This window comes from Sus scrofa, chromosome 4 (genome assembly GCF_054392235.1).
Source record: "Sus scrofa isolate SSC_HxYL_T2T_F1_AM1 chromosome 4, Sscrofa_HxYL_maternal_Yorkshire_Landrace_v2.0, whole genome shotgun sequence".
Classification (NCBI taxonomy): domain Eukaryota; kingdom Metazoa; phylum Chordata; class Mammalia; order Artiodactyla; family Suidae; genus Sus; species Sus scrofa.
Genome location: NC_139386.1, coordinates 114105180 through 114125957, shown reverse-complemented (window position 1 = coordinate 114125957; position 20778 = coordinate 114105180). Strand labels below are relative to the sequence as shown.

The window sequence follows — 20778 nt, the reverse complement described above, 5'->3', positions numbered from 1 at the left end:
TACCATCCTAACTCAAGGCTTGGTCATTTGACTTGCTTTGGCCAATGGAACAATAGTAAATATGATTCAGGCAGAGATTTTAAAATTAATTGCCTACTGGAGCTCTACTGCTTTCTAGTGACAATGTGACCAAATCTTGTGAACTAGCCAGTTTCTCATGAAAAAGAGACCTAAGCTAGCCCAGCTTGATGCCATGATAAACCAGCCACCCCAACCCAACCTACTAGCTAACTGTAGACACAAGCTATTCCAGCCCAAATCAGCCAAGACCAGTCTAGACCATAAAAACCAACTAGTTGAATACAACGTAAATGACTAAACTTTAGAATTATGGGCTAAAAAAATATCTGTTGTGTAATCAACTAAGTTTTGGAGTTGGTTTGTTTTGCAGGCTGAGTTGTGATTTATGCTGTGACAACCTGGTCCCAGGGCCATGTGCCCACAAGAGTGGATACACCCCTCACCTGCTTTAGTCATTTATGATAGATATGCAAGCTCCCACAAGTATTTTAATAGGAGACCCTTATCTTGAAGTCTTGGAGGCTGCACTTCTAAAAGAAAGGTAACCTTGGTGATAAATCTGACATCCACTAGTATCATTGTTTCCTAGAAGGGGAGGGCTAGAGATTGGTCCTGTGTCCTTATTGACTTGTGAGGGTCAACCAGGCCCAGGAAAATCCTCTGTATGTGGACTGCAGTGTGTTGTATGTGGGAATTGGTGTTTCTGGAGGAGGACTAAGAGAAGCACGCAGATAAGACACAGACACAAACCCTCTCTTTCCAAAAATAGTGGGAGGGGAAAGTGACCTTGAGAGGGAGAAGCTGACAATTGGCTCCCACAGTTCATTTCAAGAAAAGAACCTCATAGAACTCAGATGAATTGTTGTGCTTCCAGTTTATTCAACAGAAAAGAGATTAACTCACAGTGGCCTGGGGCCTGCTTTGCCCAAGAAAGATTTATGAAGGGCTGGGCAGAGGCAGCTTCTGTCAGGGAAGCCAGAAGAAAAGACCAGGACTTTCCCCAGCTTCTGCCACCCACGGAGCTCAGGATCCGGGATGCACAGTAGACTTCTCTGCGTTTTCACTGTTTAGGGGACTCATTGGAAGGGTTATCAAGTCGTCAGAGGGATGATTCCATTAACAGGAACAAAGAGGTGTCAAAAGCAAGAGGACTGTGTCTGGGGGAGATGACAGGACCAGAGGGCAGCGTCTAGTTTTCAGCTTCTGTCTGACGATGAAGTAACTCACCAGGGCGTCAGTGTCGACCTCAGAGGTCAAATTCTCCTCTTAGACTCAGTCTGACCTCTTCCCAGAGGGGAGAGTCATCTTCTCAGGGGCTACAGCCTGGCGTCTTGGGGGCGTGATCCTGTCCCCAGTCTGAATAGGCACAGGAGGCACAGACATGTCACCAGGGGTCACAGACGGATGGCCCACAGGGGTCATGGCCTTCTCTCCAGGGCTCTCAGTCTTCCCTTCTGGAGCGACAGTGAGCTTCCCAAAGGACAGCGTTGGCCTTGTAGGGGCCACAAGCCCACCTCCAGGGGTCACGGTCATATTGTCAGACCTCCCATGGGTCTCAGTGGCCACAGCCTCTCCTCCTAGGGGCAAAATCCCCAAATCAGTGGTCAAATCCTTGGTCACAGCCAGGCTTTCAGGGCAAGTTCTTGAAGAATTCACAGTGGTTGAGAGCCCAAATCCCGGTGAAGGAGTTGAGCTAACCTCTAGAGAAAATCAGGAGAAAAGGATAAGATTCCCACCTCTTCCTTCCCATCCTATCACTTCCTGGAGGACTAGACCCGCTCCAGGGCTGAAGTGCCTGCTCCCAAAGCAGAATTGGAGGGTTTCCCTATGCACCCACGTGAGGACATATGTAAAACCCCACCACAGAGCAGCCCTGCTCCCTCACCTCATCATAGTAACATGATCCCAGGCACCCACAGGCCCTCAGTGACTCCTCTGCACGTCAGCTGAGTGACCGCGAGGAGAAGTCTGCTGGTCCTCCAGGCCCCACCTTCACTTGGACCTTTGCATCTTCAGCAAGACCTTGCCCCCAAGGCCCGTTCCTTACTTGGTGAATCCTCGAGGAGAACCCTTTGTGTCCCCCATTGTGGGGGGTGCCAGGAACAAGGCTGAGGGCAAGGAGGCTGCTCTAGGGCATGTTGTAAAGAACTGCGTTGGAGTCCCCTTTCCACCTCTGACCAGCTGTATTGTCTTTCCGAGCCCTAGTTTTCTCGCACAATGAAGATTGTCAATCATCTCCAAGAATATTTTAACTCTGGCATGCTGGATTCCATCTCCTAACTGCCAGGGCAGTCTCTGCTATCAAAGACATATTGAAAAGAAAACTAGGAGTTCCTGTCACGGCGCAGTGGAAACCCATCTGGCTAGGATCCATGAGGATGCAGGTTTGATCCCTGGCCTGGCCCAGTGGGTTAAGGATCCAGCATTGCTGTGAGCTGTGGTGTAGGTTGCAGATGTGGCTTGGATCCTACGTTGCTGTGGCTGTGGTGTAGACCAGCAGCTGTAGCTCCTATTTGCCCCCTAGCCTGGAAACATCCATATGCCACAGGTGCAGCCCTAAAAAGACAGAAAAAAAGAAAAAAGAAAAGAAAACTAATTTCCTTTTCTGGCTCTTGTCCCATGAAAGCAGGAAAAAGAAACAGAGAAATAAACTAACATATATTGAGCCAGCATATTTTTATTCCATAACTCATTTTGTTTGCATAATAACATGGTAAGTATAAGGATTATCCCCATTTCTTAGATGGGAAAACAAAGCTCAGAGAAATCTAGTGGAGCATGCGTCCAAACCAAGATTAGAAAGCAGGCCGGTCTGGCCTCAAAGCGCATCCTCTTCCTTCAGTGTCATGTTCCCTCACCAAAGCCTTTAGATCTAACAGAAGGGACCCAGCCAGTGTCTGGTGATGCAACTTCCAGCCCCAGCTTCCAGGTCAGAGCTACTCACCAGCCTTGAGCAAGAGATCATTCAGCATGTAGACAAGGGGGAAAGGGCCAGTGCCACAGAAAGTGCCCCTGACATCATCCAGGTCCAAAGTCCACACCATGGCTCCCCCAAAATGCTCCTTCTTTATGAAAAACGCCTGCAAAGCAGGAGTCAGTCAAAGTGCTGTCCTGGGCATCCTCCAGACTGGGTACAGTGGTAAAATCGGATGGACTCTCAGAAGGCAATATGGCAGGACAGTTAGGAATACAGCCTGGATTTGAATCGAGCCTCGACTGCTTATTAGCTATGGCATCTTAAAAGAGTTACAGAAACCCTAATATGTCTGTTACCTGGGGATGGAACTAAGAATGTCTACATTTATCAAGTCTCTTAGGTGATTCCAAGAGAAGGCAGGTAGGGAACCACTAGAACAAGTCATTCTGTTCTAATTTACTGTAAAAACCTGCCAGATTCACCTTCATAGGTGCCTGCTAAACTGGGGAGAGTAGCTGGTCACAATCAGAGCCTAAAGGCTTCAAACTCATAGGTCACAGACTTGTTCAGAAACCTGATTTTGCCTGAAAATGCACACGGGATAAAGCCAAACACCTTCACCGGCCTTCAAGTCCCTCCATAAACTCACCTGCATTTTACCGCCCTCTCTCACACTTTGCCCAAAATACTTGTCTTATCCTAAATTCTTCTTGAACAGGCTTTGAATGCGTTTTCTGTACACACTGAGCCTTTCCGCATGTCATCATCTCCTCCCGCTGCTCACCTCCCTCAGGAAGCCCTCCCTGACTTCCACACTCCCGCCACACAGCAGTGATATTCATGGCCTACTTAGCATGATCGACCTCACATGGGTATTTACCTGGTTGGAACTGAACAGATACAAACAGAAAAGAAGAGACTGTTGCCAAAAATCTGTGTACTGAGAAAAGATGCTTCTCCTCTCAAAACCAAGATTCCTTGCCTTCAAAATAAGAGGGTTGGGCCAGATGGGACTGGGAAACTCCAGTTATTCAGATCTGCCTGACACTCACCTGATGTGGTCATCCTCCCCGTTGCACCCTCCACCCAACACACACACACACACACACGCACGCGCACACACACATTTGTACAGAGCCCATAATCCAGAAGGAAACCCTATGCTGGAACAAGACAGGACCCAGGTCTCACCTTGTAACTGAAGCTGATGTCATCATCATAGCCGACCCACTCCTTCCCCCGGTAGGCGTATGGCACATACTGATGATCAATCCAGCGCTTCTTCGCTCTCTGGACAAAGGAGCAAACCTGCCAGGTGGATCAGAACAGAGGAGGGTTCTGCACGTGCCATGGAGAGAAGCACCAGCAGAAGCACCACTGTTCCTGGTCCAGGGGTAAAAAATCCAAGAATCCCTCACCGGGGAGTGAGAAGAAGGGAGACCAGAGAGGGGGTGGAAAGGCACTCACAAAGGCCCCCATCTCTAGATTGGATAAGTTCCTACTATTGCACACTCCTGCCTCTAATGTCCCTGATGCATAAACAGGGAGGGGACCAAGGAGTGAGGAGACACCTTTAAGAAAGAAACCAGCGTTTGTTACATAATGTCAATACCAAATACTAAAGTAACAAATCTGACCTTGGACTAAGCCTGCATCTTTTTTCAAAGTGTTTACATGAACAAGTCTCTCCTCTGTTCATTAAAACCAACGTAAACCACACCACCTAGGTTGTTACCAAACTAACTTTTGAATCCATAATAAATTTTGAAAGTCTGGAAGGCAGGGAGAATCAGATTCTTACAATCAAGGATGCGCTGAGTGTAGACTGGGTGCCCAGCACTGTGCGCCCAGCACTGTGCTGGAGACCACATGCTGCCAAGACAGAGATGAGTTCATGTTGGGCTGCAGAAGTTAACATGTAAGTTGGGGTGTTTTTTTGGTTTTGTTTTGGTTGGTTGGTTGGTTGGTTGGTTTGTTAAAGGCTCAGTCTTTCAAAATCTCTTTGACCCACAGTGTCCTTCAGGAACACTATTTCAGAGTTCCCTTGTGGCACAGCAGGTTAAGGAGCCAGCCTTGTCACTGCAGTGGCTTGAGTCGCCACTATGGCACAAGTTGGATCCCTGACCCTAAAACCTCCCTATGCCAAAGGTGGGGCTAAAAAAAAAAAAAAAAAAAAAACAAACAAACAGCAAAAAAAAAAAAAAAAGCAAACCATTACTTCAGCTTTGTCATCACTCCTAACCACCCTTCATCGGATTAGCAGGAAAACAGCTCCAGGATCCAGCGCAGGGCAGAGACTGGAGAGACACGGCCACCTCCACGACTACAAAGGCTGTCCCTCTGCGCCCCTACACACCTGGTGTCGGTGGACCTGCTCTCCACTACCTGGGAGGTCCTTCCCAGCTTGTCATTCCTGGCCAGCAGGATTCGACCTGTGCTTCCGAGTTCTGCTCAAAATCCACCTGCTCCATAAGACCCTTCCAGGTCCCACAGCCACACACGCGGTGCCTCTTACTGTTTTCCCTTCTGTTTCACGTTCCTGTGGCTCCAAGCCTTTCCTCACCCAATACCAAGCTTTGCTGAGATGGGAATTAAGGGGGTGGAACTGGTGTAGAGGAGGAAGAATCTGGGATGGAGGATGTTTTGGAATTGCTTCAAAATAAAATAATAATAATAATAATAATCTAGTATCAGAGGGAGTTAGTCCAGGAGCAGAGAAGAAACCAGCATGGCCATGAGCAGTCAACAACTGAAGCTGGGTGAAGGCTAAGCGGGAGCCAAGGAGAGTGAGAGGAGGTTATCCTATCCTTTTACTTTTACAAAAGTTTAAAGTTACATATATTGCAAATAATAATTATGTTTATTTAGGCTGTATAGTAAGTCAGGATTGACTTAAATATCATTTAATATTCTCCAGGGGTTGAAATATCTATCCCCCTCCATTCAGACTCCACCCAGCCCCTCATCCCTTACAAAGGACTGAAATAACTTCCCCTGAAGAAAAAGAGCCTACCCCAGAGAGTGGACCTCCCTCGGCTCAGCAAACCACCTCCTGTCCCTCGTCCTCGCCTTTGGCCCTGGTCCTTGCTCTGGCCCGGGCTAGGGTGAGGAAGGCCTAATAGACAGAGGTCCCATTCCTGTCACCTCATAATAAGCCAGGAAGCCAGCTTGCTTGGTGTACTTCCCTGGGGATGCTGGTCCCACAGCTTCTGCCCCCAGCTCATTCTTAGAGGCTTTGAGGAGGCGAAAAGTCCGTCCATATGTGGGAAAACCCATAAGGAGCTTCTCCGGGGGCGCCCCAAGCTTTCGCCAGTAATTCATGGTGTACGCCTGCAGGTGGGAACAAACCCTTCTTGTTACCAGGAGCCAACGGTCTGACCCGGGCAGATTTCTGGGCTGTCTGAGAACTTTCCTTTTCTTACCGAAGATTTGGGGTCATCAGACAGAGAGAATAGGGGGCTGTTGTGTCCCGTGACCTTCTCCCAGCTTCCATGTAAGTCATAAGACAAGACATTGATGAAATCCAGGAGTCTGCAGGGTGCAGGAAGAGGACATATGATGACTGTGCTAGCTAGATCTGCAAGTCAGATCAGCCCAGCACTAACTAGCCAACTAGCTGCTCACTGAGCAACGAACTCCTTGGCCATTTCTGCCTGAGGGAATGCCCGAGCAGTGCCTCCATGTGGGAGCAGGACGCACAGCTGGTTAGAGACAGCGGTGCCTTAGGATCCCCAGGGAGGGGCAGTACAGAGCAGAAAATAAATGCACTCAGGCCAGATCCAAGTGCAGCAGAGGCCTGCATAAACCGCCAGGCATAAGGGCGCTCTGACCTACAGCGTAAGGGAGATTGAGGAACCATGGAAACTCATCTTCCAGAAAGCTTTCCTTTTTTTTTTTTTTTTTTTTTTTTTCTTTTTATAGCACCCACAGCATATGGAAATTTCCAGGCTAGGGGTTGAATCAAGCCGCAGCTACTGGCCTACACCACGGCCACAGCAATGCCATCCTAGCTGCATCTGCGCCACCTATGCCACAGCTCATGGCAACACTGGATCCTTAACCCACTGAATGCAGCCAGGGATCAAACCCAAATCCTCAGGGACACTATGTCGGGTCTTTAACTGGCTGAGCTACAGCAGGAACTCCAGAAAGCTTTCCTAATGATAAAGTGTGACCGAGTCTTACCAGCTTATAGGTGTAGAGGTTTACACAGATTATCTGGACTAAGTACCATCATTGTCTGCATTTTAAAAATGAAGAAATTGGAGTTACCGTCATGGCTCAGTGGAAATGAATCTGACTAGCATCCATGAGGATGTGGGTTTGATCCCTGGCCTTGCTCAGTGGGTTAAGGATCCGGCATTGCCGTGAGCTGTGGTGTAGGTCATAGACGCAGCTTGGATCCTGAGTTGCTGTGGCTGTGGTGTAGGCTGGCAGCTACAGCTCCGATTCGACCCCTAGCCTGGGAACTTCCATATCCCGCAGGTGCAGCCCTAAAAAGACAACAAAAAAAAAAAAAAAGAAGAAGAAGAAGAAGAAGAAACTGAAACTCAGACAGCTGTCTAATTTGTCTAAGGTGACCAGCTCTGGGAAGGTGGATTCACTCAACCCTGCCTGGTTATAAGGCAACACTGGCAAACTCTGCCCAACTGGGTCTCTCACCGTTCCTGCCGCATTGAAACCACCCCTGAGTGTAATCCCCTCAGTGAAACACCCCATCACCTCTTGTGCTCTGCATCTGCCCCAGTTTTCCCATCTGTAAATACTTGATTCTTGACTTTTGAGAAAATGAGTCTAGAGCTGGCATGTCCAGACAGAGTTTGTGCTCTCTTTGGCTCTGTAACATTTGCATGAAGATCTGTGCCCTGAAAACTGAGCATGGCTGGGCCTTCCTACTGTTGTTTCCATGGCAGTAGTTGGTTATTCATCTGCTCTCTGATGCCAGCCATCCAGCACCCAGGGTGTGTCTACAGGGAACTCTGGGATGGCAGAGGGCAAGCCCATGGATTCTCTCCTGGAGACCCAGCAACAGGCTGTTCAGATCTCTACCCAAGAGGCTGCTGTGGGGCCACTTGCAGCTACATCACCTCCCTCTGGGCTTCTAAAGAAAGCCTGTATAATGGGATAAGCCTTGTCCCCACCTGATCAGCCCAGCTCCCAAACCTGCACTTCCGCAGGGGGCGACCTCAGAAAGCTCAGGGCGTTGCTTGGGCACCTCTGGCTCCGAGCTTGACACGCCTCCTTTCTACCAACGTTTACGGCACCAAGGCAGCCGCCACTCACCTTCCCAGAAGGCGCACATCATAGGCTTTTTGGATGACATGCGGATCCGCAGAGACAGCAGCAGAGAGCAGCAGCCTCGGACGCATGGTGAGCTGTGCCTCCCTCCTGAAGGCAAGCAGGAGCTCCTGCGGAGAGAGAGGCAGACACAGACATCCAGACAAAACAGAGTTGGGAAAAGAAAGAATCGTTCAGAAAACCTTTATTTAAGGAGATTTAAGGAGCCCCTGAGCCAGGAGAGTCAGACACAGGTCCTGCCCACAGGCTGGTGAGAAAGGTAGGCGTGAGCCAACGTGCTAAGTCACTGCATAGACAGCTGGCAGGCCGGCTCAGAGCACAGGGCTCAGACCACTCACCCAAGGGAGCCCAGAGCGCTGCACAGAGATGCATTGCTCAGGCTGGAGGGCTGAAGCAAGACCCCAACGTGACAGCAAAAAAGAGCCACCCCAGGGAGCCTGCTCAGCAGTTTCACGTCCAAACCTGCAGGCGGATGGCAGTAGAGGCCCTTCTGTTACTGCTCTCCTGCCCTCGCCCTGGGCCTTAGGCCCCTCCTCGGCCACAGGCCCAGATATGGTAGGATCATGTCTGGATTCAGGAGCTGCCAGGCTGGCCTTACTTCAAGTAAGAAGAGAAAGTTCCAGCGGTCACGCCTGGGGCTGCCTCTGAGTCCAGGGTACAAGAAGAAGAGGTCCAGCCCGTCGAAGCCATGTGTCCTCAGGAGGCCTATGGCAGACCTGATGAACTTTTCCCGGTTGGTGAAGGTGGACAGCATCGTGGTGAACCTGCAGGGAGGCCAGAGGTGAGCCCAGGAATGCCTCTTGCAGAGCCAGGGCCTCCCACGAGGCCCCTTGGTCCACTGTGGAGGGCACAGAGGATAGGACTGGGGATCCGAAGGCAGGCCTTTGAAACCTTCAACCCAGCCTAAATGCCCCTCTCTGCAGTGGGATTTTAAGACTGAGATTTCAAGGGGGGAAAAAAAAAATGGATTCACAAACAACCGCCAGCCCCTGCCCCATGGAAACTGGCACACAGCCTGGGTGGAGAGACAGGGTTCGGGCAGCCTTGCCTCTGGAAACATACTCTGCCACCAGCCAGCCACTGTCCCGCTGCTGTCTCCTCATGGGTAACTGCTCAGTCTTGGCACCCTGTCTTGGCACTGACTTTTCTTGCCTACCTGGATGGAGGGGAAGGAACACGAGCCGAGGGCCAGCCTTTCCAGAAAGATCCCTCATCCAGTAGGCTCCTACCTTGGCAAAGAGGCCAGTGATCAACTGAGGGTTCCCGACCCTGCTCTTTTGTTCATTGGCTGTTTGTTTTCTAGGCTTTCTAGTGTTTTCTCTTCCATACAGAAGACACAATTGCAAAGCTTCTAACTTACTGGAGTTGAATTTTAAACAATCCAGGGCTAGTCTTGCGTGTAATGATTAGAAAATTAACTAGATGCAGACTTAGGCAGAACTGAGGCCATTATCCAGCTGCCACCTCCTAGAGTGGTGATCTCTGGGGAACACCGGGGGAGTCATGGCAAGTTCCTAACCTCTCCCTTTTGCATTTTGTCTACAAATTTCAAAACAAACAATCTCTTTGTCAGCCTCTCGTGAGTATTTCTGATAACGCCTTAAAGCCCATGGCCGGGTCTGGACGCAGCGAATGATCCAGTGGTAGAAGTGGGGGGTGAGGCCTGGGGTCAGGTAGAGCCAGCCTGCCCCCAGCGCCCCACACCCCCGCATTGCTCCCAGATCCTGGGATGGGCTCCTCCTCACACCTCCGGGACTCCAGGCATCCCTGTCCTGCGGCTCCCTCCTCTGAGGCCAGAAGGGAGCACGGCTCTAGCCTGGGCCTCAGCCATGAAATGGGGGAGACGTTTCTTCAGCGGCGTGAAGGCCGTGTGTCACCTCCTGGTGCCTGGCAGAGCATGTAAAACGGAGGGGAGCCCCAGGTACCCGGCCGCGTGCTCTGCGCTGGGGCGCTCCGCTCAGCATCGCTTACCTCTTTCATCCCATCCTCTGCAGCTGACACCGCGGGCTCCGTTTATAAAGCAAGGAAACCCAGGCCCTTTGCGGTGTGGGGTTTATTCTTGTCCCAAACAAGTCTCCTCCCCTCTCTCAGATAAACCCCCGCCTTTTAGGAAGGGTTGAGGGAACTCCTGTGAGCGCCCCACTTTGTTCCTCATCTCCCAAGCCCTTCTTTCACCCCCTGCTAGACGTGCGCTGCCTCCCCTCGCTCACCAGGGAGGAGAGGTCGGGGGCCGTGGGCTCCAGGGGGGGTCAGGACTTGGAGGGAGTGGTCTCCCTGCGCCCCGCTGGCTCCCCCACCCCCATCCTCGCCCTCGCCTCTGGCCTGTTCCCCCTCCCATCACATCACCCCCACCCCAGTGAGAGGTGGTGACAGCGCCGGCTCACCTGGATGTGCCAAAGTTCCACCCTCCGATGGATAGCAGTGTTTTCAGCTTCCCGTTCCTGTGACGCAGGACAGAGTCAGAATCACTCATTTGGGGACCAGGGACAAGTGGAGCCTGGTAGGAGGGGGAGTAAAAGGGGAGGCAGGTGGAGGAACCAAGGGAAGAGCCTGAGGGAGAAAGGAGCAGAGCCATGCCCAGGAAGGGGAGGAAGGAAAAGAGGGCCAACAACCAGCCCACACGGTCATCACAACCCAGGGACCCCAGACCATCAGCAAACTCCCCCATCCTTACAATGCGCCCACAAAAAAGGAAAAGAAAAAGCAGCCTGAAACGTTTTCTCTCTCACTTTCTCAGTCAACAAACATTTATTGAGCAACTCCTCTGTGCTCCCGACTGGTGTGGGTGCTTGAGATACAGCAGTGACCAGATGCACAAGCTCCCTGCTCTCCTCACCAGGGCTTGTCATCTGGGGACGTGGATCTCCCCACCCTTCCACAGCCATCCATGCAGTGACAGATGCCCCTTGGACAGGAGGGACCCCAGGAGTGAGGGGCAGAGGGGCATCCAGCAGCTCTTACTGAGCTCAGCACTGTGCTGACCAGGTGCTGGCCTACGGAGGGCGCTCTGTCCCTTCCCCGAGGGACTCACAGCTCAGGGGATGCAGGTGACAAATGGTAACAGAAACACTCGCATTTGAGGAGCATCCGTGATGTGTGCCCCCCTCTGAAGCACCAGAGCAGCATGCAAACATGACTCGTCACCACTGGGCTGGAGGGGTGACTTGGGTGACACCAGAGAGAAGAGAGGGGAGGGCGTTCCAAGCAGGGGCGACAGCGAGCCCAAGGGTGAGGAGGCAGGAGGAGCTCAGACTGCTTATCACTGGGACCTCTCAAGGCAGGGACACTCTGAGCCCCCCTGCTCGGGAGGCTGGGGCACAGCAATCAGGGTAAAGGTGACAACTAACAGAAGATAAGGCTTCATTCTCTTCCATCTGTTAAAAACAAAACTAGAACCAAACAAGCAACAACAAAAAAACATATCCATAGTGAGCACACCTCTCCTTGAGCTGGTTGAACTCTGGGTAGAAGATGCTCTCATCCCGGGCATCCTTGGCCACAATCTGACTGTCGTTCATTGAGGCAAAGGCGAAGACCAGATGGGTGCAGAGAAAGGGGTCCAGGTCCCGGGGCAGGATCGAAGCAGGGCCTGGCCGACTGAATGCCCAGTTGGCAAAATAACACACCAGCTTGTGGGCAGCACCTGGCAGGGGAGAGCAGGCATTTGCTGGCAGAGACCAAGGTGAGGATGGGGCTCAGAGCAGCATGTCACAGCCCAAGAGGCCAGGCCACTGTAACCCCCATACACGCCCTCCCCCGCCCCCGCCAAGCTACGCGGAGTCCTGTCCCTCCCCCATAGCTGGGGCCCCCGGGGCGGGTAGAAAGAATTTCGCCTTGTGAAACCCTGGTCAGACTGGATCCTCAAGTCAGGATCGTGGCCCAGAGTGACCCAAAGAGCAGGTGACGGACAGTCCTCTGCTGAACTGCCTCAGATCAGTGCTCCCCAACATGGGAGCCCGGGCCAGTGGGCTGCAGGGGACACTGCACATGGAGCACTTCTCAGCTGGAGACTCCCTGGCTCTGGCGAGGATGACCGGTTCCTTACCATTGTGGTGTTTCAGCACAAGAACCAGCCCTGCAGAGACAAAGAAGGAAGCACAGGGAGATCCCCTCACACACCCGGAGTGACAGCCCAGCACAGCCTGCGGCTCTGGGTGCACCTACCAACCAGGGCCTGCGGCCAGAAGTGTGTAGACACAGCACGGACACACACACACCCCCTCCACCTGTCTCCTCTTCACGTTGGGCGAGTGAAGCCAGATCTATCTAAGCTCCTTTCCACTCTAATAAACTCTATACACACACATGCTTTGCACAGGGACAACCATGGCTTTTAGGAGCCCCAGCAAAAGCTCTAGGCTACTGGTTCTCAAGCCCAGCCGCAAATTTTAGGGTAGTGATATCCTCCCCGCAGAAACTCTGATGGAAGGGCGAAGCCAGGGCTAAAGTGTTTAATGTGCAACCAGGGTTGAAAACCACTGCTCTGATCATTCCTCCCTGGGCCCCCAGCCTGTCACCATGACCTGCCCCACCTCTACTAACCCAGGCCCCGGAGTTCCCAGAGATTCTGGGCACCAGAGACATAACAAGTTTATGAAGCCTTATACCACTGGACCCAGTGACACTGGGGGGCTGGGACCCACCACACTCACCGACCCACAGCAACAGCTTCCCCATCGCCATGGTCTGAGCACTGCAAGACTGGGGCAGGAGCCCCTTTATATGAGCTTCCCCAGGTACAAGCCTGGGACAGCACGGGGACTGCCCAGCTACACACACACAAAACCAGGGACACTGATTAATGGGCGGCTGCCCCAGAGTCACAGTGACCCCAGCACCTCCTGTCTGCCAGCCAGGAGAGCCAGAGCTCGGATCCAGCAGAGCAACAGCTCCCTCTGGCTCTGGCACGGAGTGGGAGGCCACCACGGCCACAGAGCGGGCAGGACGGTGCTCAGCCCCTCTTCCTGGGTCTCAGCCCCACAGGGACTGAGCATGAGGAAGAAACAGGGAAGGGCAGCAGTAATTCTCTTGTTAGAAGCTTAATGGTTAGGAAAGCAGTGCCATGTAAAGTCAAAAGCCCCAGCTCTGGACTCAGGCAGGCCAGAGTCTGAATCTCAGTGACACCAATTAGACGTTTTATAATCTTGGGACAGTTACTTAGCTCTTTGAGCTTCAGCTTCCACACTTATAAAATAGAGATAACACTTGTGCTTACCTCATAGGGTTTCAGAGGAATTAAAGAGAAAATGTATGAAGATGTATTAGTTCAGTGCTTTGCATGTAAAAAGGGCTCGGTGAATGGTAGTGGTTCTCAACCTCAAGGGCTGACAGACAGGTGATGTAAAAGTGTGAGGGGGACCAAATAAAATAGCTCACTCTCCACTTTACTGGAAGCATAACAGTTCAAGGTCAGTGATACACAACAACTAACATGAAGCCGCTTGGTCAGGAGACAGCAGACAGGGGTATGGACCAGTAGCTACTTGTTTTTGCCTTGCAGGGAAATAGAGCCACTGTTTTTTGAGGATCCTTCACTTCCACAAGAGGAGACAAATATCTGAATTGTTGTACATTGTTCAAACCTGTGTTTGAGCCAGTGGTGACACTGTCGTGAGAGATGCCATAAACCTAAAGAATACAATGAATGCAATCCTGAACACCTGAGAGCTAACATTTAAAAACACAACAACAGGGAGTTCCCTTCGTGGCTCGACGGTTAACTAACCCGACTAAAATCCATGAGGCTGCCGGTTCGATCCCTGGCCTCCCTCAGTGGGTTAAGAATCTGGCATTGCCGTGAACTGCGGTGTGGGTTGCAGATGCAGCTTGGATCCTGTGTTGCTGTGGCTGTGTCAGAGGCTGACAGCTGTAGCTCCGATATGACCCCTAGCCTGGGAACTTCCGTATGCTGCAGGTGTGGCCCTAAAAAAAGCAAAAAGAAAAAAAAAATACAACAATAATATGAAGGATAAACAAAATAGGTCTACAAGCCAATGTTTTCATGATCCTCTGGTTTCTTTTCTGCTACAGAGGCTCTCAGACCATGAGTAGGTCCCATATTTCAGGGTCTGAACTTCAATTACGGGGGACAAGAAATCAGCTGTTCTCAGTGTACCCACCGTGCCCAACCTCTCGGGTCTCATACGGCTCACTAAGTCCACATGACACTGAGGGACCAACCGGATGCCGACATAATAAATGATACTGGGAAATAACAATGACTAGTGGTTGAATTCACTTCATTTTCAGTAAGAAGAAACCAGGGAAGTTTAATTTGTACCAGCAGGTTGTTCTGACATCTAAAAACAACAAATGGTATAGAACATCTCAGGACCGAATAAAATAGCTCACTCTCCACTTTACTGGAAGCATAACAGTTCAAGGTCAGTGATACATAGAAAGTAACATGAAGCCGCTTGGTTAGAAGACAGCAGACAGGGGTATGGACCAGTAGCTACTTGTTTTTGCCTTGCAGGGAAATAGAGCCACTGTTTTTGGAGGATTTCACTGAAACTTGGAAAAGCCCAACAGAACATCACTCCCAACAGACTGTGTCTCCATTTGCTCATCCCTCTCTACCTTCCATTACGTATCAGTGAGTATCCACTGAGCAGAGGCCAGGCCCTGATGGGCACACTAGATACAGGTGATCAAGACACAGTTTCTGCTCATGGAGCTTCCCGTTTAGTGAACAGATTGATCACGTCCCCCAGGCTAGTGTGTATCTCTGTCTTAGAGAACCCATGTTGCTCTCTTGCACCTCTTAGATGAATGCAGTGGGAAACTCATGAGCTTTTTGCCTTGAGATACAATTCCTGCTCTGCACTATCAGTGGAGCCCCCTCAGTCCCACCTGCTTGCTCAATGCCCCCTTCCATTCCTTGGGTTAACAGTCACCTGAAGTAGGAGATGATTAAGGCCTCCAGAGAGCAATGCTGGATCGGGTTTGGCAACAACATGCACCACGGGTTCGATTACCCCTGGTGTGGTTTCTAACTCTAGTGACCGAGCTCTTACTCGTTTCCCAATCCCTAGCCTGTGGGCCCTGATTCTTGTTTTCGGGTCTCTGCTTTGATTTCTCTTCCTGGTTTATAAAGTGCAGGTACCACAGTTGGTTCCCAGGGCCTGGGTCCTCACTCATTCTTGCCAGGCTCCAGGGGCCTTACTGCCTGTCTTTTAAGACCTCACTGGCATGAATGCCAGCCTCTCTCTGCTCCTGAGCTTCCCCTCACCCACCTCCTGCCTCAACATCACTGAGATTTCCCACGAGGTTTCTGTCCTTCCACCCAGACTCCTGCCAAGGGCACTAGTGATTAATTCTGGACCCATTACAGAGCCAAATTTGCCTGCCAACTGAACCTCTTCCTTCTGCACCCAGTCAGTGTTCTGGGCTCCCAATCTGCCATGGTGGGCAAGGCTGGATCTCAGACCTAACTCTTCCTTACCTTCAAAGTGACTGATGATGCTGAGAAGAATGGCAAGATACAACAATGGAAGCCCAGAAGTAAACCCCTCCTCATTCTGGGATGATTGTGCCAAAGAGTTGACAACTATGACCCTGTGTGTAGCAGATGATGGACAGTAAAATGCGGAGTGAGGGTCATGTGGAAAATCAGTGTCACTCTGTTCCCTCTCAATCCTCCTCCTTGAGTTCTTGCTGTCAAAAAGACAACCACTGCTTTTTTTTTTTTTTTTACACACCCACCCGGATACTTAGAAAACACTCCTCCGAGGGCTTAGCCTGTTCTCACGAAGTGAGAAAAGACACGTACAAATGAATTTAGTTGGCTTGCGGAAGAAATTCCCACAGCAGCACAACCTCTCCCATAAGTGACAACACTCAACTGATGAAGGCAAGATCACAGACTTGAAGGGCTTTGGGTTTAACGAAGATTTTGAACAAAGTTTTCATGATTCTTATGGGAGTGAATTTTGACTTGAACAAAAGCAACTGCTTGAATAACATAAGACCAAAAGAGTGCTGACTACACGGAAGTTCCCGTTGTGGCTCAGCAGTAATGAACCCGACTAGTATCCTTGAGAGTTTGATCCCTGGTCCACTCAATGGGTTAAGGATCTGGTATTGCTGTGAGCTGCAGCATAGACTTCGACTCAGCTTGGATCTGGCATTGCTGTGGCTGTAGTGTAGGCCAGCAGCTGCAGCTCTGATTCAACCCCTAGCCTGGGAACCTACATATGCTGTAGGTATGGCCCTAAAAAGCAAATAAAATAAAATAAAGGGGATAAACTGGAGCAGGGTTTCACAACATTTAATACAAATGATGATTTTTGATTGTGCAGTAGGATTTGTCTTAATTTTAATATTTATGCATTTATTTTAATGTATATTAGAAAATATGTATTATCTAAAGAGTCCATGATTTCATGGATATTTTTTAAGTTTAAAAATTGAGGTAATTCAGGAGTTCCCGTCCTGGCGCAGTGGTTAACGAATCCGACTAGGAACCATGAGGTTGCGGGTTCGGTCCCTGCCCTTGCTCAGTGGGTTAACAATCCGGTGTTGCTGTGAGCTGTGGTGTAGGTTTCAGACGTGGCTCGGATCCCGCGTTGCTGTGGCTCTGGTGTAGGCCAATGGCTACAGCTCCGATTTGACCCCTAGCCTGGGAACCTCCATATGCCGTGGGAGCGGCCCAAAGAAATAGCAAAAAGACAAAAAAAAAAAATTGAGGTAATTCAAAAAAGAATATTTTAGCAAGGTAGCCAAGGTGGTAGGATTTATTCAAATTTCCTTAGAAGTCATTTTGAGGACATCACAATCCTAAGTACATCCGATGACCCAGCGACTCCACTTTCAGAAGTTTGCCGTGCAGATAGGTCTGCCCAAGTGCGCAAAGAAAGTATGTTCATTGAGGCTTATTTTTAACAGCAAGAAAACAAACAAAACAAAAGGGAAGTCCTCACTGACCAACGGACCATTATTTGGAGACAGATAAATGTGTTCTTGCACATCCATATGATGGCCTCTTTCTTCGCCTTTTAAGCCAGTGCCTCTCAAATGAGCAATAATTTGCTCCCACAGACAGTTGGCAATGTCTCTGGACATTTTTGGTTGTTACAATGCAGGCAGCAGTGCTACCGGTACCTAGTAAGTAGAAGCCAGGGATGCTGCTAAACCTCCTACAGCGCACAAGAGAGCCCCCACGATGAAGAATTATCCAGAATTGATAACTGATATTCCCAAGGGTCATAAACCCCAGTTAGAGCAGATTTGCTTTTGATGCTATTCTTGTTTTTGTTCTTTCAATTTCATCACAAACCTGAGATCATGTATCTACTTACCCCTTACTACCTAAACGTTAAAAGGAAACAACTGGGAGTTTGCATAGTGGCTCAGCAGAAATCTGACTAGCACCCACGAGGAGACAGATTTGATCCCTGGCCTCGCTCAGTGGGTTAAGGATCTGGTGTTGCTGTGAGCTGTGGCATAGATTACAGACATGGCTTGGATCTGGCATTGCTGCGGCTGTGGTGTAGGCTGGCGGCTACAGCTCCGATTCGACCCCTAGCCTGGGAATCTCCATATGTCCCAGGTGCAGCCCTAAAAAGACAAAAAAAAAAAAAAAAAAAAAAAAAAGTAAACAACTGTTTCATTGATTGCAAAGTGAGCTCTTTTAGAGGAGATACAAGATTGATTGATCACTGTAGCCCCAGAAGCAAGAATTAAGTGGTCTGCTTTTGGAATGAATGAGCTAAGAAAAAGTACAGCCAAGGAGCACACCTCTGGCTTAGAAACCGGCAACTGGCCTTGTGTCCACTTATAGAAATAGGGACTGTAACAGATCTATTTTGCACTATTTGTCTTATCTTCCCATTTCCCTCCTGTTACTTTATAGGAGGGCACAAATGATGGCTAATCACTTACATTTAAGGTGAACGTATGAACGAATGGACATTGTCCCATGACGATAAATAGCTGGTGGAACTCTGAGCCTCTCTTGTGCTATGGACATGAAATTTTACCTGCATTACGGACAAGAGAGGACACCAGGGGGCAAACAGGGAGGACTGTAACAGCTCTTTCCAGTTGTCCTCTACCTCCCCATCCTTCCCCCACCCCGCTCTCTGCCCCTGGAAGTTAGTCTGCTTGGACAACATCCAATAGCTCCTGGGCCCTGCCTGACAGAAGAGTAGAGGGAGAGAGCAGAGTGAGATCAGGGTTTACTCTGCAGTCGTCCCATCAGGATGACTACGTCCCCCTATCAAGGCTCACTGCTCCTCTCCAGGAAGATGGCTCTGCATGACTATCTCATCTTCCAGTTCCAGGTAACCTCTCCCTGTAACAGCTCCCCTGTTTCTGGCCCTACGTTCCTGCAGTAGCCCTGTGGTTCCCCATACCACGCCCAAAACTTTTAGTCTCTTTGTAAATAAACCCTCCTCGAATTATCTTAATTTGAGTATACCATCTGTTTTCCTTAGGACGCTGACTGATAGACCATATGGTCTTGGATCATGTAGCTTGATTTTTATCAGTCTATCTATAACATTAAAATAATAATAATTATCTTTCACAAAAGATAACCTACTGAATGGGAGAGATATTTGCAAGTCTGACATGGGTTTAAATGTCAAAATATACAGAGTTCGTATATCTCAATATCAAAAAACGAACAACCCAGGGAGTTCCCGTCATGGCTCAGTGGTTAACGAATCAGACTAGGAACCATGAGGTTGTGGGTTCAATCCCTGGCCTTGCTCAGTGGGTTATGGATCCAGTGTTAACATGAGCTGTGGTGTAGGTCGCAGACGTGGCTCAGATCTGGCATTGCTGTGGCTCTGGTGTAGGCCGGCGACTACAGCTCCAATTAGACCCCTAGCCTGGGAACCTCCATATGCCACAGGTGTGGCCCCAGAAAAGACAAAAAAAACAAAAACAAAAAAACCCAAACCACCCAATTTGGAAATGGGCAGAAGTCCTGAATAGACATTTTTCCAAAGACGATACACAGGTAGCCAATAGGCATGTAAAAAGATGTTCGACATCGCTAATCATCAAAGAAATGCAAATCAAAACCACACTATCACCTCACACCTGTCAGAGTGACTATCATCAAAAAGACAGTAATAAAAAAGGTTGACAAGGATATGGAGAAAAGTGAACCCATGTACACTGTTGGTGGGAATGTAAATTAGTATGGTCACCATGAAAAAACAGTACGGAGGTTCCTCACAAAATTAAAAATAGAACGACCGCATGATCCAGCAATTCCACTCTTGGGTGTACCCCAATGTTTATAGCAGCATTATTTACAATAGCCAAGATATAGAAGCAGTCTAAGTGTCCATCAACAGATGTGGGCAGTCTAGTGGTTAGAACTTGGTGCTTTCGCCACTGCAGCCCGGGTTCAATCCCTGGTCTGGGAACTGAGGTCCCACATCAGGCACTGCACACGGTGGCCAAAAACAAACAAACAAACAAAAACTCCAGATGAATTGATAAAAAAAGATGTGGAATATATATATAATAGGTATACACATATTCTCAGCCATAAGAAGCATGAAATATCATCTACAACAACATGTATGGACCTAGACGGTATTACACTTAGTGAAGTAAGGCAGACAAAGACAGGGAAATACTGTGTATTTTTACTTATATGTGGAATCTAAAAAAAAGAAAAAAGAATATAACAAAAATAGTCCTAATTACCTTTCTGTGTGTCCAGATGATTAAAAGTATCACTTTACATAAAGTGTTTAAAGGATAAATACTCAAAACTATAATGCACTATTAACTATTTGCATTTGCTACATGCAGCAGAAAACTCAACTAGAAGCAATCTGACCAAAATGAAAACTTATTAACTCACATCAGAAGAAATCCCCAGAGGTGGCTTAATCAGCACTGCTTGACTCAGGTGTTTAGCGCCATCATCCAAGATCCAAGTTCTTGATATGTTTCTTCTCTAGCCTAAAGGATCTGGCCACCTGTACCTGCACAAAATCAAAGTCCTGTTAGCAAAGACGAAAGAAGCAGGGAGAATAGTTATTAGACAACCAACTGCACCTGCTACACTATTATTAAAATATACAGTAACAAGCAGCTGTCCAGCTTCTCTGGTGGCACATCAGAGTGGACGGGTCCCCAGAAAGACTCTTGGGGAAGGAGGGTGGAGTCAGCAGAGCAGGATCAGAACAAGAAATCAAATACCCTTCATAGATACCAATGAAGAGAGGTTGTTATTCCCGAGGGCAGTGATGACCTCGCAGAAAGATTCTCATAACTTTGACAACAGCTTCTACTTTACTTCCAGCCTCACAGAACATGCAGGATTTTCCCCACTGAGCAAGACAGTAATGGTGGAGTTGCAAACAACAGAAACCACCTATTGCTAAACCAATCAAACAAGAAAACGAATTTAAGAATCAATTATAGAATCAGTCTTTTCTAAATTGAGGTATAGTTGATTTACAATATTACATTAGTTTCATTCGATATTTTTATAGACTACACTCCATTTAAAGTTATAATAAAAACAGTCTATATTTCCCTGTGCTATAACTTCATTGCTCATTTATTTTATA

The 20778-nt window shown here is 49.0% G+C and overlaps 2 protein-coding genes across 4 annotated transcripts in view; both read right to left on the bottom strand.

Annotated features, from left to right (window-relative positions):
- Positions 1 to 880: 880 nt before the first annotated feature.
- OVGP1 (oviductal glycoprotein 1) lies at positions 881 to 20198 on the bottom strand. Of its 3 annotated transcripts, none has more exons than XM_085020896.1 (11): positions 20064 to 20198; positions 12282 to 12311; positions 11675 to 11879; positions 10621 to 10677; positions 8835 to 9000; positions 8222 to 8346; positions 6361 to 6469; positions 6083 to 6268; positions 4130 to 4246; positions 2966 to 3101; positions 881 to 1721 (listed from the first exon to the last, which is right to left on the bottom strand). In XM_085020896.1, exons 3-11 carry the CDS (start codon positions 11752 to 11754, stop codon positions 1294 to 1296), a joined length of 1404 nt encoding a protein of 467 aa, XP_084877022.1. In that variant the 5' UTR covers positions 11755 to 11879; positions 12282 to 12311; positions 20064 to 20198; the 3' UTR covers positions 881 to 1293.
- Positions 20064 to 20778, bottom strand: part of WDR77 (WD repeat domain 77) — a 14879-nt gene continuing 14164 nt past the window's right edge. Inside the window, exons 12-13 of the transcript XR_014844526.1 lie at positions 20405 to 20585; positions 20064 to 20187 (exon numbers count right to left, since the gene is read on the bottom strand). The gene's annotated coding sequence lies outside the window, so the exon portion shown is untranslated. The remainder of the gene's footprint in view (positions 20188 to 20404; positions 20586 to 20778) is intronic.